At 46.5% G+C, this 18,618-nt stretch overlaps 1 protein-coding gene across 1 annotated transcript; it reads left to right on the forward strand.

The window, feature by feature from the left end:
• Positions 1 to 760: 760 nt before the first annotated feature.
• Positions 761 to 18,383, forward strand: HDDC2 (HD domain containing 2). The gene is made up of 6 exons (XM_043439528.1): positions 761 to 917; positions 2,190 to 2,311; positions 3,998 to 4,100; positions 9,787 to 9,855; positions 13,942 to 14,080; positions 18,024 to 18,383. The coding sequence occupies exons 1-6, from the start codon at positions 831 to 833 to the stop codon at positions 18,119 to 18,121; spliced, it is 618 nt and encodes a 205-aa protein (XP_043295463.1). The 5' UTR covers positions 761 to 830; the 3' UTR covers positions 18,122 to 18,383.
• The last annotated feature ends 235 nt before the right edge of the window (positions 18,384 to 18,618 follow it).

The raw sequence follows: 18,618 nt of genomic DNA on the forward strand, positions 1-18,618 counted from the left end.
TGCCATGGACACAGGAGCCTGGCGGGGTACGGTCCACGGGGTCACACAGAGTCGGACACGACTGAGTGAATAACACTAAATGCCTCTAAAACCTGGTACCCTTGGTTGTTGACAGAATTAAGACAGACAGTTGAGACAGGCCCTGAACAACTTCGGGGTAGGGGATTCTTTATCACTTGCGGTGTCAGGGAGGTTGTGATTTCATCATGGGATTGTTCTCACTCCCTAGCCATTTATCCTCACCTCCTAGTCCTCTAGTTATGGCTAGCATCCAATCCTTCCAGTACTCTTTTCACTCCTAATTAATGTCCCCTTCCAACTCATTTTCCTTGTGCCCCCGTTAAAAATGTTTATAGATTGCTCGCTTGGAGGTAGAGTCTATCTCTTCCTCTAGTCCAGAGGCAAGATTTTGGTGCATTATGACATAACCCTCCCTCCTCCTCCATGCCCCTCACTCTGCACCTCCCCAAGGAACTGCAAGCCCTTCAAAAGTTTGAGGGAGTGCAGCTGAGCAGAGTTTAGCAAACAAGTAACGCATGCCTAGATGCTCCAAGTACAGAGTCTCTGAAGTGGGTGGTGCAATGTTCAACAGCTGCCACCGGGGCCAGAAAGGTGAAAGTCTGAATAGAAGGGTTGAGGAAAATCTGAGACAAAAACCTAGAAGGACGCAGAGGAGGAGAAGGGGGAGGGAGGAGCTTCAGGGGCGGAGCTTCGGGGAGGCGCTTCAGGGGCGGAGCTTCGGGGAGGCGCTTCAGGGGGAGGAGCTTCGGGGGCGGAGCTTCGAGCGGCGGTCCCGCGGCCGGCTAGGACCTGTTGGGATCCGCTGCCGCATGGCTTCGGCCTCACCCGCTGCGACCATGTCGGGCCGCGGGGCCCGGAACCTGCTGCAGTTCCTGCGGCTGGTGGGGCAGCTCAAGGTGAGCGGGCGCCGGGAGGGCTGTCTGAGGTCGCGGCGGAGAGATGCCGGAGAGATGCCGGGGCCGGCCGCCGGGCAACCAGGCTTCCGGTCCCCGCCCGGCCTGAGGCCTGCCCCCTTCCTCGGTTCTCCGCGCCTCGTGGGGCCTGCAGAGGGAAGCCGTTCCAGAGGGATGCGGTTGTGCGTGAGAATCACGGACGGAGGAGGCAAGTGCCGGGGTTGCTGGGCCCCACCCCAGGCCGGGCAGAGTCCGAGCCGCACTGGACCCCAGGGTCGGCCTGGCGCTCGGAGGGGCCCGGCCCCGGCGGCCTAGCGAGAGGTTTCTGAAGGGGAGCCGGCGAGGTGATGTGTGGTTCTCCAGGCTCGAGTCTGCCCCGAGTACATAGGAGGCCCATGACCCCACAACTGGGCTAATGGGAAGAACAGAACCCATTGATCCTGCAGGATTTGAGTGCCTAACATCTTTTGTGTGTTTTTTTTTAAGGATTTTATGTAGTCCACACTGAAGTTATATCCGAGGGGATCCTCCTTCCATCCTCCACCCCCATCCTGGCCACACCCAATAATGATTTTGCGGAGTTTCTCCAAGCTCCGAGCGGATTGTCGTTCCACTGTTACTATAGTATACAAACTTTAGACATGTCAAATCCCAAGGAGAAAAGACAGCCTCTCAGGATCACAGGGTGTGAAGGAATTAGAAATGCCTTATTTAACCCTCTCTGCTTCAGAATTTGGAAGTCTGTCACTTGTCCAAGTTCAGTGCTCTCACTTTTATGTCTAAGGACTTGTGTATGTTCTGTACATGCAGACACCAGTAACACGGTTGGACTTACAGGTTGTATACGTGTGTGTATAAGTCACTCAGTCGTGTGTGACTCTGTGACCCTGTGAACTATAGCTAGCCAGGCGCCTCTGTTCATGGAATTCTCCAGGCAAGAATACTGGAGTGGGAGCCATTCCCTTTTCCAGGGATCTTCCCAACCAGGGATTGAACCCAAATCTCCTGAATTGCCCACAGATTCTCTACCATCTGAGCCACCAGGAAAGCCCTTCTATGCTGTGTATCTGTGGCTTATTCTTCCCTCTCTCTTTATCATTCTCTGACCTCACTCATTTATTTGATTCCAGATGTTTCTCCGTAAGTTGGTTAAACATTTTTTAATATGTACTGACACTGTGGCCCAGTGCTCTATTCCCTGGACTTCTCTTAAAGAGCATAGCAGATAGTTAAAATATGTATTCTTATCAATTTCCTTCTGTTCATTTTTATCAGAGAGTCCCACGGACTGGCTGGGTATACAGAAATGTCCAGAAGCCAGAGAGCGTATCAGATCACATGTACAGGATGGCAGTTATGGCTCTGGTGACCAAAGATGAACGTCTTAACAAAGACCGGTAAGCTGTGAACCTGGTGTCAGTTAGGGTCTCCATGGGAGTGCATGACTCTTCACGTATGAGGCCTGTGTCCAATTCTTCTAGGTTAGTTAATAGTCAAGAAAAATTATTGGAGGCAAACCATACAGACTCAGGATGTGGGCAGGGGGACTGTGTGCTGCAGTTGTAAACTGCACTCTGGGTTTTCTCTTGGCAAGTGAAAGAGTCTGCCTTGGTCTCAAGGAAACATAAGTGTGATTTGAGGGTTTTCCAGGGCCTTGAAGGTAAGTGTTTTATGTCTAAAATCAGATCCAGACACTTTGTATTTTATTTAGCCCCTTTTCTGAATAGCAGCACTCTTTTGTGAAGTGACTATTTGAAGTGGTGTGTGCAGGAAAGAACTGAGAAAGAGATATCCTGTCCCCTAAGTCAACCAACAAGTGTTTAGAATGCTTTTTGAGCACAGGACAAAGTTTTCTAGCCAAACAGTATGAGGTAGTAAATAAAACCCAGATGAAGTACGCAGGCCCAGAGTGGCTTCTATACAAAGCACAAAATAAGTCATATTAGAAAACTACTCTAACAGGAGAAATCACCTGCTCTTGGGTGATCTTACTGGAGGGGGCAGAGTCTGAGTTGACCTCTAAAGGGTTGATTAGGTATAGAAGACACAGCACGTAAAGAGAAGGGCATGGAGACCAAATCTCTGATGATAGGGAAGTAAAGGTATGTTTTGGAAATGATAAGTCAATCCATCCAACTGAAGCAGAGGTTCATCTGGGAGTCTCAGGAGCCCTGTTACTCTGTAGATGGGGTAGAACTTAAGGGGATTTTTGGCACATGGTACAAGATGAACATGGTGTCGAATGGAGATGTATAAGATGAACATGGTGTCGAATGGAGATGAACTTACGCATAGGCTACAATTTGAGCTAGATGAGAAAGCAGCTGCAGGCAGGGACACCTGTGAGTTCTTGTTCTGCTTTGTTGATGCTGGGAACATAAAGCAGACTGGCCCTCAGGGGCATTTATTTCATGAGCTGCCTTTGTTATCTTGATTATCCTAATCACTGATCCTTACCACTAACAGTCATAGTCATTTGTTGAATGAGCAACATGTTCCAGGAACATAAAGTAGTGAATTTAATTTTCATACCAAACTTAGGAAGTATTATTACCCCTTCCTTACAGATAATATGAAGGCTGCAAAACTTAGCATTTAAGGAAATTAAGTGACTTGGCAAAGGGCACACAGCTAATAGATGTTAATTGCTGGATTCAAACTCAGATCTGTCCAGCTTTACCTGTTTCTCTATAAAGGGCTTCATTTTGACGTCTAACTAGTACATTTGGAAAATGATTTTTTTTTAAGTGTTATATCGGTAAGTAAATGCTATAACCAGATCGCCGCCTTCTGGCTTTTTAATCTAAAGTTATCAGCCTTTTAAAGTGGTATTTAAGAGACCAGCTTTTTTTTTTAAATTCATGCTAACAACTTCCCTTGCATTCTCATGTTTTTGTGCTAAATATTAACTAGCAGTTTTGATTCAGATCTGTTGCAGGCTGGCAGAATATAATTACCTTTAGAAAATACTGCATTAAAATCTGGAGGCTGGAGGAAAAAAACTATATTATGTAACTTAAAGTAGTATAGAGAAGGAGTCTGTAGTGAGTATAATTCTGTGTAATTATTTCTTGCCTGGTCAGATGTGTACGCCTAGCCCTGGTTCATGATATGGCAGAATGCATCGTTGGGGACATAGCACCAGCAGATAACGTCCCCAAAGAAGAAAAACATAGGCGAGAAGAGGTCAGTGTTGACTGTTGACTCCACAAAAGAAAAACCCATTGCTGAAACAAAGGAAAACCAGAAAAACCCATTGCTGAAATGCAGCTAAGTTCACCAACCCTATTGCAGTAAGAGAGAGTACCTCCTTGACAGAGTCTTAGTGTCTTGGGAAGGAAGATCAGGGGAGGGTATTTATAGAATTGTAGGGCCTGGGCCTGAGGATGTTTGGATGGATCTTACAAGAGCGGCTACTGTCTTACAAGATGAGATTGCCCAGAGTTTAAACATAAAAGCTTTGGGTTGGTAGGGCTGGTGAGGCAAGGTCTTAGCAAGGGTCTTAAAGAGCAAGCTGTTAGTGCTTACTCTACTTTGGATTGGTTTACAATCTTACCTTCCAGAAGTAAGGATTTCGTGGAATAAACAGTGATTTGGTTTTTGCTTGTTCTAAGCCTTAACACAGGGACAGGATGCTGTGTTGGTTTCATTTCTCACGGAGAGGCAGAAAAAAGGATCTGAACACAGGATATGTGCTATGGCTTTCATTCGAACCATGGAGAGAGCTGAAACTTGAAGGCATTCTCCATGCCAGTTAAGCTCTTTAGAGAGAAGTTCTATAAAACCCAGGAATAATAATTATAATTAGTATTTAGTAAGACAAGCCTGGTGGCCTACAGTCCATGGGTTTGCAAAAGGGTTGGGCACAAGTTACTGACTAAACAACAACAATAACAACAAATTTTAAATTAGTCTAATTTAGTGATTAAAAAATTTAAAGATTTGTATTAGTAAGAAATGACGTCAATTAAACAGAGTCTGCTGATTTGAAGTCTTAAAACCAGAGCCCAGAGACAAAGAGGAAGATGTATTTGAAGCAGAGACTGGAAAATTCAGGAAGGTTTTTTTTTTTTTTTTTTAAAGCTGAGTGGATGGTTCCCAATTCAGGGATTGTTGCAAGGGATTCTTGCAGAGGGATTGATCCTAAATGTCTTTAAGTCAACAGATCCTTCATCAAGATGGTTTAACAGGAAAGGTGGCCTTCAACAGCTGTTCTTGAGGGAAGGGTGTGGCCAGAGCTCTGTAGCCAACAGCATTTTTTCCCTTTTTGAGGCAAGAAGATCCACAGGGAATCTCAATTCAGGAGTTCCAACACACCATAAGTTATGGGAACAAGGGAGATAGGGAATGTGGTAATCCTATAAATACAGGTCCAGAACACATGAGCATCAGTACGGTTTTTAAAAAGGGAGGAGCTAAGGAAATGTTTCTCTGTAGGAGTCTAGACTGTGGTGAACAAAGAATTCCTGGGTTGTTTGGTTGATACAAAAAGAAACCAGTTAGTTCAAGATACCGAGTTGCAGGGACTCTCCCAGTGGCGCAGTGATTTAAGACTCCACGCTCCCAAAGCAGGGAGTCTGGGTTTGATCCCTGGTCACAGAACTAGATCCCGCATGTCACAGTGAAGTTCCCGTGTGCCGCAACTAAGACTGAGAACAGCCAAATAAATTAAAAAAAAAAAAAGATACTGAATTGCAGAAAGGAATTAGCCCCAAACCAGAGGATCCTGGGTGTTGACGTATGGCATAGAGGAAAAGACTCCTCAATTGTATAACACGTTTCGGGATGTATGTAGTTTCATGCAAGGGGAATTTAGACATTGTGGAGGAGAAATCACAGGCTGAAGATCCATAGTGTGATCTGAAACCTTAAAGTGACCAGAGGAAGAAGACACTTCTCCTGTGGGCACCCAAGAAGTGTGAGGTTCACTCCACTGAGGAACAAGTCAGAACCTTCTGAAGAAGGAACAGTTCAGTAGGAGGGATCTCCAACGCCTGGCGACAGAGTAAACCTACCTCTGTCCTGGCTAGTGGCGCCCCCCCTGGAGGATCATCGAGGGGACTTGCCACCCAGAGAGTGCTGGATGCCATATCTGGGCAGTGATGAAAAGCCCTCTCAGCCTCATTAAACCTCCTGGCTGCTGCCCACCCCGTCTGATTCACAGGAGAATAAATATCATCAGAAAGGACGGGGAAACATCTTTAAGAACCACAAGTTCTTGGACAAGAAACCAAAGGCTTGGGAAGCGCCGATCCTTCATTGCTTCTTCCTCCGCTCATTAGGATTTGGGAACAGAGAGAAAGATGTGGGCGGTGAACAACTCGTTATGCAGATGGTGTTTAGGGATGAGGTTTGGATGTCTGAACCATGCCTTAAGATAATTAACTGAGGGTTTCTTGGCTTCTTGAGGTGAAAGACACATACTGGACCAGGAAGTGTCATTTGCCCAGAGGCTAGTCCACTGTATCCAGAGGGCTTTAAACCCAAGTAAGAGGGAGGGAAAATATTTGATAACCCTGGAAGGCTGACTGTCTCAGAGGAAAGTAGGTACTAAGATAAAAGGGAAAATGAGGGTATAGAAGAGAAAATTTAGAGGGTAGGGGCAAAAACAATGCTTGTAGGCTGACTCCCCTCCTAAACAGGATAAAATAAACTTTACATTATAAACCGAGATGGTAAATGATGCCTCGTAGGGATCATTAAGAGCTAGTGGAATGGAGCTTGAGGCTGGAATACAGCAATAACAGGTTATTATATTCTTTTGCAAAGGGAAAAGTTACTAAGAGGACAGAGTCATGATACATATGTATATACATACCTGACAGTTAAAGTTGCTGAAGAACTAGAGGTTAACAGGGGAAAGAACCATTTATTATGGGAGTGAACATGGCGAGATGGAGAAAGTGAAACATAGAGTGAGTATTTTATAGACTCCTTACCCTGTTCCAGATAATAAGTACTTTATATATAGTGACTATTTCATCCTCAGAGCAACCCCTTCAGGTAGGAACCCCTATTTACCTCATTTTATAGATGAGAAACCTGAAAGACAAAGATGTATGTTGCTCAGGATTCCACAGCTAGTAAATGACAAGCTGGGTTTCAGACTGCATCTTCCATCTAAAGTTTGTCATTAGCTCTTGCACTGTGCAGCGTCACCAGTGATGTGTGAGTGATGAATGCTGCTTTCTGGGCGCTTAACGTTTCATTCAGCTCAGAATTTCAGGCAAATTCTTGACATGCTTTGCTAACAGGAAGAAGCTAGGGAAATTATCACTCTAACTCTGTGTGTGAACAAGGCAAAACTCAGTTTAGAAGCGGGAGTGGCAGGGCTTGCAATCAAGAAGGGAAAGTCTGGCATCTTCAGACCCTTGTCCTGGACTTCAGTGAAGTCGATTTCAGAGGGTCATTTTAAAAGGGCCTGATTCTGTGGCTGCTGCTGCTAAGTCGCTTCAGTCGTGTCCAACTCTGTGCAACCCCATAGACGGCATCCCACCAGGCTCCCCCGTCCCTGGGATTCTCCAGGCAAAAATACTGGATTCTGTGGCACAGGCTGCCAAACAAGGAATAACAGCTAAGGGTCTCAAATGCAATCCTGATGTATAATAACAAATGGTGTCAATGAGTTTAGATCCAGAAAAATCACTGCTCGGCTTCAGAAAGAGAGCAAAATATATTTGTTATGTTTTGTTTTTTAAAGAACATTGTGATTTTAGTCAACAGGAAGCTTATTTATAAGTCATATGCGATTTCCAACTCAGTCTTGGGCTGCACTTACAGAGCATTTACCATGATGGACACTGGTTCCATTGTGTTTTGACTGGGTCAGACCACCCATCAATCACTATATTCAGTGCTGGGTGTATCACTTTAAAGGGAATAAAATAATTTCTTGTCAGAGCAGGACTTTTAAGTTTGTATTTGAAGAGTTTAGATTTTGATATGTCTCTGTACATATATGTTATTCAGTTCATTCCTTTCATACAAAAGCAATGGGTAAATGTTTCTATAACAGTGGAGAGAAAAGTGATCTATTTGTAGAGACATTTTTAAATTTTGAAAATGCAGGGTTTTTTCTCAAGTATTTTGCTGAGATTATGAAAAGGAAACAAGGGAGAATGCGAGTACAAAATACCCAAAATTTCATACCACTAAGGGTGGTATGATGCTACAAGCCATTCAAGATGACAACGCTACTTACAAGAGCAGACCATAGACACTGGCCTGTATGGTTTGCTCTGAAAGTGGTTGCGCTCTATAACTTTTTTTTCCTCCCCGTTATATATAAAATGCTCACTTTTATCTTTATTGCTTTTTACCATTTCACCATTTGATTTTAGTAAGACCTTACCCCTTTTATATAAGCACTTTGCCAAAAATGATTCTTAAAACAGTATTCTTTTCAGGGAGCCTAAGCTCTGGCCAAACGAACTGGAGCAGATTAAGAGGTGGAGGATGATGATAGGAGGAGAGTGAAGGAGTTGGAAGCCATTTGAGAGCAGGTTGCAGACCTCGTGCCCCCAAAATGGGATATTTGAGGATTTTGGAGCAACAGAGAAGTGAAGGAGGAGATGGAATAAGAGGGGCTTTGGGGACTTTGGAGATTAGAAATACATACTGAACACCCTCCATGCTCTCACTCTCTCGTTTCAGCCTTTCTGTGCGTTTTGGCTCTCTGAACTCTACTCTGGGGCTTCTCTCCCTCGATCTCGTCATGCAGCTGGTCCCTGAGTGGCTGGTTAGAGTTACATGCCCATCCCTTGGACCAGTCACTGGCCACAGAGATTCTAGGCTGCTGGGTTACCGTCCACCTGATTGACATTGTGATTTTGTGAGGGAGAAAGACAGGAGGGGTAGAGTTAGGCATAGTGGAAGAACTTGCAGGGACAATTTTCAGCTTGATATGAGACATTGGTACTTCCTACTAATGCTGCCTAAAGTCCGTTTGAGCAGCCTCTTGGGGTGCTAGGTTCCCACCACGAGGCTTGTGTGTGGAGGGAGGACTCCAGTTCCAGTGATGCTGCTGGAGGGTTTGGTGCACATGGATGGTTTGGCTCGCTACCCAGTAACATCCCTTCTCAGCCTGTGAGTCTGTGAACTTAGCAAAATGCTGTCTTGTAATTTCCTTTATGTTAGTGACCATGGCTGCCCATTTGTGTAGTGCTTTACATTTTGCAAAGAAAAACATTAACAACAGAAAGTGAGCATAATGGTATACCAAAAGTTTATTTGAGCTTCGTAATTCACTGATAATTTCCTGTTCTCCCCACAGTCAGATTTGTTTTGAACTATAGTACTTAACTGTTGAGGGCTTCCCCAGCGGCTCAGCAGTAAAGAATCTGCCTGCAATGCAGGAGACGCAAGAGATGAGGATTTGATCCCTGAGTTGGGAAGATCCCCTGGAGGAGGGTATGGCATCCCACTCCAGAATTCTTGACTAGAGGATCCCATGGACAGGGGAGCCTGGTGGGCTACAGTCCATCAGGTCACAGAGAGTCTAATACAGCTGAAGCGGCTGAGCACGCACGCACTTACGGCTGAAATGCACATGCATGTTGGGACTCGTCCACAAGATCTAAAGTCTTTGGCCTCACTTCTGGTCTTTCTATAATTATCTCACACCCTGCTCCTTGTCCTTGATTGTGTCTGGTGTGCTGCAGGCCACAACATAAGTGCTCCTGAGTAAATACATATAAATAAAGACATTTTTTAATGTACACAGCTGCCCTCCTGGTTAGCCTAAATCTTCTCCAATATTCTGCTGCCCCTTTGGGAGTTATTTGGAAGAGTGTGAGTCCATTATTTGACATTTGTAAATGAGTTGTTAACTAACAAGTGTGAACCTGATTAAAATAACGATTCGATCTTTCAGGAAGCAATGAAGCAGCTAACCCAGCTCCTCCCCGAGGATCTCCAGAAGGAGCTCTATGAACTTTGGGAAGTAAGTGTATACACTGGGTTGCTTTTTACTGTAACTGAATTTATGTGACCTGTCAGTGTTTTAGTTGCCTTAGACTATCTTACATGCCGTGTCTAATGTACCTGCTTTCTGGGTTGCGTGTGTCTCACCTCCCAGCTGCTGTAGGTGACTTTCAGGGCTGACAGAAATGTTTCTTCCTTCCACGTTCCGCATTTCCCTTCTCACCATAATGCCTGGTACAAATACTGACTCAGACCCCCTGAATTTCCTAATGCATTGGTCTCATCCTCCACCCTGCCAGCCTCACACCCACCCACCCATCTCTGGTCCTTGAGAGAAACGTGGGCTTTGGGGTCGTTCAGAGCTGGGTTCCCACCTCACCGCTTCCTGGCTCAGTGACCGTGGGCTCATTCGCCTCCATGAGTCAGCTGCCCGTCTGTGAAACCCGTGAGGGTGGTTAGGGTTGCCTGAGGTCAAGGGCAGAGGTGCCGAGGAGCCCAGCACAGACCGTGGGTCCTGTCGGGGCTCACTGCCTCCCTGGTGCTGCTGATAGCAGAGACTGCCGAGGCAGGTGGCTCCAGGGAAGGGGCAGGCCTCGTGCTCCTGTTGTCCCTCCCAGTGGGAAGGGAAGCTAACATCCCTGCCTCGGGCAGTTTCTCACTTCTCCAACCACCTCTTCCCCCGCCTTCCTTGCTTGAGCCCCTAGCCCCTCCTCACTCTGGGGTAGCCCTGCCTCATAGTTCTGGAGCCTGGAAGCCCAGATCATGGTGTGGGCAGGGCTGTGTTCCCTGACGGCTCTAGGGGAAGATTCCCTCCTTGCCTCTCCCCGGCTTCTTAGTGATGCCTCGTCCAGCTTTGGCAGCCTTGCCTCTAAACACATTTCTCCAGGCTCTGCCTGCATAGTCAGATGTTGTTCCCCGCCCCCCTACCCCGGCCATGTCTGTGCATGTGTGCTGAGTCACTTCAGTTGTGTCCGACTCTTTGTGACCCCATGGACTGTAGCCCACCAGCTCCTCTGTCCATGGGATTCTCCAGGCAAGAATACTGGAGTGGGTGGCCATGCCCTCCTCCAGGGGAATCTTCCCGACCCAGGGATCGAACCTGCATTGCCTGCATTACAGCTGGATTCTTTACCACTGAGACACCAGGGAAGCTGCCTAAGCCACCTCCCCACCCCTACCCCCCACCCTGTGTCTGTATCCGGGCCCAATTCCCTCTTGTAAGGATGTTGGTTATTAGATTAAGATCCGTCCTAATCCACTATGACTCTTTCTTAATTTGATTACATCTGCAAAGACTGTTTCCAAATAAGATCACATTCATAGATTACAAGTAGATTTGAACTTTGTGGGAACACTATAAACAGAGAACAGCTCTCATATTACACATTTTAAAAATCATGTTCAGTATTAACACTTTGGCTTTGGTATAAGATTTCCAGCCTCCTCTGTTTACCAGCTGTGCGATCTTGGGCAACTTACGGTACCTCTCTGTATGTCAATTTCCTCATCTACAGAATGGCACTAATAATAGTATACCTATATTACAGGGTTGTATGGCAATCAAATTAATTAGTATGTTAAGCAGTTGGAAAGCTTCCCTGGTGGCCCAGTGGTAAAGAATCCACCTGCCAATGCAGGAGACACCGGTTCCATCTCTGGGTCAGGAAGATAGCCTGGAGAAGGAATTCACAACCCACTCCAGTATTCTTGCCTGAGAAATCCCATGAACAGAGGAGTCTGGCGGACTGTCGTTCATGGGGTTGCAAAAGAGTCAGACACGACTTAGCTATCAAACAATGATGACAATGCAGTTAGAATATTGCCTGACATATATAGTATGCTCTGTTTTTCTGTCTCCAGTCCCTATGGTCTGATTTTGATTTCAGAAAATAGGGTCATTCTGAACCCAGGGAACTTCGAATAGTACTAGTTACATAGAAAATGGCAGTTGAATTGATTTCTGAAATGTAAATCACTGCTGTTCACCAGTAACAACAGCTTTCGGCCCAAAGGGTCACGTCTAGTTAAAGCAATTAAATATCCTTAATTATAATTTATCATTTGGCATAGAAGCGTGAAATCACATTTCAGTAAGTCAAGAGAAGCATTTTCACTTTTTCCTCAAAGTATCACAGAAGGCTGTCCACTCTTCCACCTGAGTTTTGCTTTAAAGAAAGAGCCCTTTGAATCCCAAGGCAGAGTAGGAGCTGCTCCCCGCCACATGCCCAACACCTGGCACACACACCTGCCTTTGAATTGTTTCCCAGCCTGCAGCTGAAGATCCAGCTGGATTAAAAAGTACTCCTTCAGAAGGTCCCTGGAGAAGGAAATGGCAACCCACTCCAGTATTCTTGGCTGGAGAATCCCATGGACAGAGGAGCCTGGTGGGCTATAGTCCATGGAGTTGCAAAGAGTCAGACATGAACTGAGCGTGCAAGCACTTCAGAAGGTCTCCCTGTTCTGTCCTCGAAAGTACAAGGGTAGTATTTTGGTGGGGAGTTTGATGCGCAGCAATATGAGGGTCCTGGGTCCCAGAGGGAGGGAGAGTCACTAAGGTGGGAAGGCATGACATGCAGAAGATTAACTTTATGTCTGCACTGTGGTCAGGGCCAGCCTTTCTCCGAGGGAGACAGGAAACCTTTGACCTTCTTCGCCTTTGCTCCCTGTCTTCCCTTTGGTCCTCCATGTTGAAGACCTAGAACTTGTATATCTTTCCTGCCTGAAACCCTTATCCTTCTGTTGTTCTGCAAACCCGCACCAGAGCTGCATCTAATAAAAACCAAAAAACCATCAGTGATTCACAACACATCACCCTGGCGAGAGAAAGCACGGCAGATTGATTGTCTAGGGTGGAATTACAAATGAGGACCTGACAGAGAAGTCAGCTGGGAACACTTTGGTCTTAATAGAATATGCTCTGCGGCCGTGACTGGGACAGGAGTTGTGTGACAGGTGTGCTCCAAGAGGCAGACTGCCTGTCGCTTCTCGTTTCGGGTCTGCACCGCGGAGGGAGGGCCAGTGGCACAAGGAAAGGTAAAGAAGCTGCTTCCTGTCCGCTGCCTTCACCGCCTCCCTGCCACCAACACGTGCACATACACCCGGCAGAGAGTTCTCAGACCCTGGCTGTATCCTCAAGAGTCAACCCAGAGGGATGTGATTAGCACCTCTCTATTCTGAAAACAAGGACAGAGCTTCCCAGTGTAGAGTGGAAACCAAAACTAAAGGAACAAGCAAGAAACTCACTTCAAAAGGAAAAGGAAGCCTGATGTTAAACGGAGAGGGAACTAATTTGAGAAGCATAAAATGAAATATTGTTGTTGTTTAGTTGCTCAGTCGTGTCTGACTCTTCTGCAGCCCCATGGCCTGTAGCCCAGCAGGCTCCCCCGTCCGTGGGGTTCTCCAGGCGAGAATACTGCCATGGGCTGCCACGTCCTCCTGCAGAGGATTTTCCCAACCCAAGGATCGAACCCACAGCTCCATGCTTCCTGCCTAGCAGGCAGATTCTTTACTGCTGAGCCATTGGGGAAGCCCAAGATGAAATATTAACTTGAAATTAATACTCAGAATCTGGATTAAAGAATAATGATCTTGAAGACAAGTTACTAAACAGGAAGGAAAATGTTTGGACGTGCCCATGTGAACACATGAGACTTTGCAGGCATTGGGTGGACTAGATAGAGCTGTGAGTGCCCACACGGAACATGGGTGTTAAGCTGTGGAATGGTGTGTGAGTAGTCTCTGGCGGTTTTGTATACAGTGGAGAAGTGTGGCCAGTGGAGAATGTGCTTTTAGCTGTGACTGATTTCAGGTACCAGATTTTCCTGGCATAACCTATCATGTGGGCCTCCCAGGTGGCCCTAGTGGTAAAAAACCCTGCCTGCCAATGCAGAAGACGTAAGAGATGCGGGTTCAATCCCTGGGTCGGGAAGATCCCCTGGAAGAGGAAATGACAACCCACTCCAGTATTCTTGCCTGGGGAACCCCGTGAACAGAGGAGCCTGGTGGGCTGCATCCATAGGGTCGCAAAGAGTCAGACACGACTGAAGCGACTTAGCACCCACACGTGCAGCCCTAATCATGCTGCTTTAATTGTCGCTTTACTTAGGAATACGAGACCCAGTCTAGTGCAGAAGCCAAATTCGTGAAGCAGCTGGACCAGTGTGAGATGATTCTTCAGGCATCTGAATATGAAGACCTTGAGCACAAGCCCGGGAGACTGCAGGACTTCTACAACTCCACAGCAGGTACGCAGCGCTCATTTCAACAAGCACCATTTCAGTTTGGCTTCACTTGCTCCTAGTGTAATGACTAATACTACCTTACGGAAGTCCATGGTGTTCAACCCTCCTCTGACCCTTTGATATGGAGCATCTGAGAAGAAAATGGTGGGATTCATGGTGTGAGGCTACCTAATGCAAGAGAGCCTTGCCGCCCTGGAGTCTGAGCGCCAGATTCCCGTCACACATACTGGCTGTGTGCTCCTGGGCGGTCTCCTGACCTCTCTGTGTCCTTCCTGAAAAATGGAAGTCATAGTACCCTACTCGATCTATAGGTTGGTTTTGAGATTTAAGAGAGATGATGAATATCAAAGTACTTTATGTCAGTGCTTAATAGATGGAAGGTCATGTAAGGTGGAAATAGAGATTTAAAAAGAGAAAACTCCAGACAGCAAAGTCACCATTGTCTCTGTAGCCCTTCAGAGCACAGGCCTGTAACTGCTTGGGTTTGAATCCTGGTTCTGCCATGTTCAGCTTAGGTAACCTCCAGTAGATTACTTCACCTAGTTCTGGGTCTTTATTTCCTTATTCTTGGGGCTTTCTGTGTAACTCAGTAAAAGCATCTGCCTGCAATGTGGAAGACCTGGATTCAATTTCTGGGTGGGGAAAATCCCCTGGAGAAGGAAATGGCAACCCACTCCAGTATTCTTGCTGGGAGAATCCCATGGACAGAGGAGCTTGGCACGCTGTAGTTCATGGGATTGCAAGAGTTGGACATGACTTAGCGCTTTTCTTCTTTCTTCCTCATTTTTAAATTGAGGATGATTATAGAGTCTATAAGGTTGAGGATATATGTGAAGTGTTGAGAAGAATGCTTGGCAGTGAGCCTTGGCTGTCTTCATTTCGGCACAACCTCTGCAGCGAGGAGCCGGGGCACTGACGGGTCTCCTGTTGCTCCCTGGAGTAGAGCTCCAGCTCTCTTCCCCCGGAGTTCCCCAGGCTCAGCTGAACCTCCATCTCTCCTGAGAGAACTGTTAGAGATGGCCTTGCTGTGACCTCTCCCGACCCTTTTGTGGCCCCATCAAGTCCAGGAAAGTCCCAGCTCCAAAGTAAGCTCCCAGATCTGATTTGCATTATAATGGGGTTGATTTGATTTTCCTTCTGTCTCTTCAGCTCACTTACCTCTGCCCCAGGCAAGGCCCTCATTGTTGCTATATAGATGGCTGTTATAACCACCTGATTTAATCTCCCAGGCCCAGGAGTTCACCCTGCACATCTGAGTGTTTTCCTCCTTTGTAGATCTAGATATCATCACATCTTTGCTTTGTGGCTTTCCTCTTCCTTGAAAATAAAATCTTGATATTTCTTGTACTTCCCGGGTGGTGCAGTGGTAAAGAATACTCCTGCCAGTGCAGGAGATGCAAGAGACACGGGTTCGATCCCTGGTTTGGGAAGATCCCCTGGAGTTAGGGAATGGCAACCCACTCCAGTATTTTTGCCTGGAAAATTCCATAAACAGAGAAGCCTGGCGGGCTGCAGTCCATGGGGCCACAAAGAGTCAGACACAACTGAGCGTCTGAGCTCAAACAGCTCTGCAGTCTAAGGCCGTTCAACTCTCTGGTTTACTTTCTCAGTCCTCCCGGTCACAACTAAGTGTTCCTTCTTTTTGCTCAACCTGCGCGTGGTCCAGAGCATGCCACCGTGATGTTGCAGTCTGACTTGCATTCTCCATTATGATGTTCCTAGTTGGGTTTCTTCCCAAATCCCCATCTGTTCACCCCACCCTATGGTAAGCTGTTTGAGGGCCATGACCAGCTTTGTCTCCTCTGTCCTTGAAGTAAGTGGTGCTCCAAATGTTTGACTTCAGTTAAATAGAATAACACTGTAAACCAGGAGTTGGTCAACTATAACCCATGGGCCAAACTGGCCTGCTTGTTTGTGTAAATAAAGTTTTATTGAAACAGCCACAGTCTTTATGTATTGTCTATACTGCTTTTGTGCTACGACCACAGAGTTGAGTAGTTGGCCACAAATGGTTCACAAAGCCTGTAATATTTACTGACTCCTCACAAAAAAGGTTTGCCAACTGTGGCAGAAGCATTGATCGGGTTCCCAGATAGCATCTTCTTCCCAATAAGGTTGTAATCAGGTTTGTGTTGTGCTTTACATATTAATTAACACTGTTATCCTCGGATGCATTCACAATGAAAAAAATAGAAAATGAAACATGAGAATACTGATAGAATCCAAAAATATGGGAGCCTGAAGGATCACCTAGTTTAAGCTCCACATTTTACTGAGCAAGAAAGTGAACCTAGAAAGTGGGTGATGAGCCACAGCTGTGTTTGAGATGAAAACTCACTGCACTTTCTTCTCTGGTGCACTACTAGTGAACAGTCAATAAATATAAAAAGTGTAACCAATGTAAGAAAGATTTCTCACCATTTGCTTGCCCTGGTTTGGACAGGATGGTCATGGTGGAAAACATAAGAAGAGGTCAGATTCTGGATATATTTTGAGGGTAGAGTCAACAGGGTTTGTTTATGGGGGTGTTTGTAAGAGGAGCCTGAGGATTATGGACTTGCCACTAGATTGGGCTTCCCTGGTGACTCAGTCGGTAAAGAATCCGCCTGCAAGGCAGGAGACCTGATTTCCATCCCTGGGTTGGGAAGATCCCCTGGAGGAGGGCATGGCAACCCACTCCAGTATTCTTGCCTAGATAATTCCATGGACAAAGGAGCCTGGTGGGTTACAGTCCATGGGGTCCCAAAGAGTCGGACACAACTGAGCGACTAAGCTCACACACACACTAGATGGGAAAGATGGGAGAAAATCAGGGGTCCCAAAAGCCAAGGAAAGAAAGTTTCAAGAGGGCAGGAGTAGCCGTCAGATTGAGCAGCGTGGAACTGACTGGTGTCCTTGGTAAGAGCAGTTTTGGTGGAATGGTGTTAAGTCTGACGGCCAGCCTTTACACAGTGAGGCAGAGGGTGACCTGGAAACAACACGGAGCGTGGAGAACAGGCCCTGGCTTGGTGCTAAGAGCGGCGTGAGACAGAAAACAGCCAGCAGTGGGGGAGCTACAGGGAAAGCTGCACCGCAGGACCAGCCAGGCGTCAGGTAGGCCAAGAAAGTGAAAGGGACATTAAGCGAAGAGATGGCGCATAGGGAATAAATGGGATAGAGTTCACTGTGGAATGAACAGTAAGCAGCAAAAGGCACTGGCAAGAGGAGACCATCAGGGAAAAGACAGTGGGCTTAGCATCGCCCCTGCCAGCCACTGTCCACCTAAGATAGCTCGGAGCTCGGTTACTGCCCAGGGCAGAAGTCCAGGGAAAGCCAAGGGGCCGGGAAGACAGAAAAGACCAGCTGGTTTCAGGGTAAATGTGCATTCTTGTTGGCAAGCAAGGGGACAGCCTGGACCCACTGGTCTTCCTGCTAGTCTTTTCATATGTAGGTGCTTGAAAGTGAAAGTGTTACTCAGTCATGTCTGGTTCTTTATGACCCCATGGACTGTAGCCCGCCAGGCTCCTCTGTCCATGGGATTCTCCAGGCAAGAATACTGGAGTGGGTTGTCATTTCCTTCTCCAATGTAGGTGTTTGGTTCCCCACAACTGCAGATTCAGAATGGCCAGAGGCTGTTCTCAGATGTTCCCAGAGAGGGCTCCAACCTCCCAGAGTTTCCCTGGAGTTCCCAGTAAAGGTTGCTTGGTGCAGTTTTCCCCAGCTCTGCCTGAGCTGCAGTTCTTTTCCTGTTTCTCATCTTTACTCTCCGTTGCATCTGGGGTGACAAAAAGTGAGTTCTGAGTGGTTGCCTTCAGCACCTCTCCAGGACCTGGGATTGTATCATCTGTGTTGGAGGGAAGTGTGGGTCAGATCACAGAACTGAGCCCCTGGCAAGCCCTAGGATCCAGCTGGAGAAACTGATATGTTCTCTTGTCATTATTTCTTCCCCCATCTTCTTGCCTTGCAGGAAAATTCAGTCACCCGGAGATAGTCCAGCTTGTTTCTGAACTTGAGGCAGAAAGAAATGCTAACATAGCCAGCGCCGCCAGTGAGCCACGCTCCTGAGATGTCCCCTGCGCTGCTGCCCTCGTGGAGCAAACACTTCAGTTTTCTGTCTCATGGTTTTCTGTTTTGCCACTGTTGGTCTATTGATTTTCCCAGATGTGTTTATTTTCAATTGCCTGGACTCCAGCAAGAAACGCGATACAGTTTGGATAATAAAAGAAGCTACAGAATGTGGTCACGAAAATGTCATGGATGGAGACTTGGAGGCTGGTGGGGGTGGCAGGGGGGTGGTTTGAACTAAATAAAATTTTAAAATCTTAAACTTTGGAATATTTATTGTTGATTCTAAATCATCTTATTCTGAGTTCATAGCCTACGTCCCTGAAGGCCAGATTCATTGAATAATAGAAAATTTAATTATGATTGCTTTTAAGAAGATTTTTCAGCTGGCTTAGTGATAAGGATCTAGGGAAAACAAATTATTATAATGCATCCTCCCATCAATTGAAATGCTGCTTTATTCAAGTTCTGCAGCCCGATCTTTAATTCACTATGAC

This window comes from Cervus canadensis, chromosome 20, assembly GCF_019320065.1.
Source record: "Cervus canadensis isolate Bull #8, Minnesota chromosome 20, ASM1932006v1, whole genome shotgun sequence".
NCBI classification, from domain to species: domain Eukaryota; kingdom Metazoa; phylum Chordata; class Mammalia; order Artiodactyla; family Cervidae; genus Cervus; species Cervus canadensis.

Coding starts and splice junctions, on each gene's coding strand:
- HDDC2 (XM_043439528.1), top strand. CDS start 831: ATGGCTTCGGCCTCACCCGCTGCGACCATGTCGGGCCGCGGGGCCCGG. Junction 2,312..3,997: donor GAACGTCTTAACAAAGACCG/GTAAGCTGTGAA, acceptor TTGCCTGGTCAG/ATGTGTACGCCTAGCCCTGG. Junction 9,856..13,941: donor AGCTCTATGAACTTTGGGAA/GTAAGTGTATAC, acceptor CGCTTTACTTAG/GAATACGAGACCCAGTCTAG.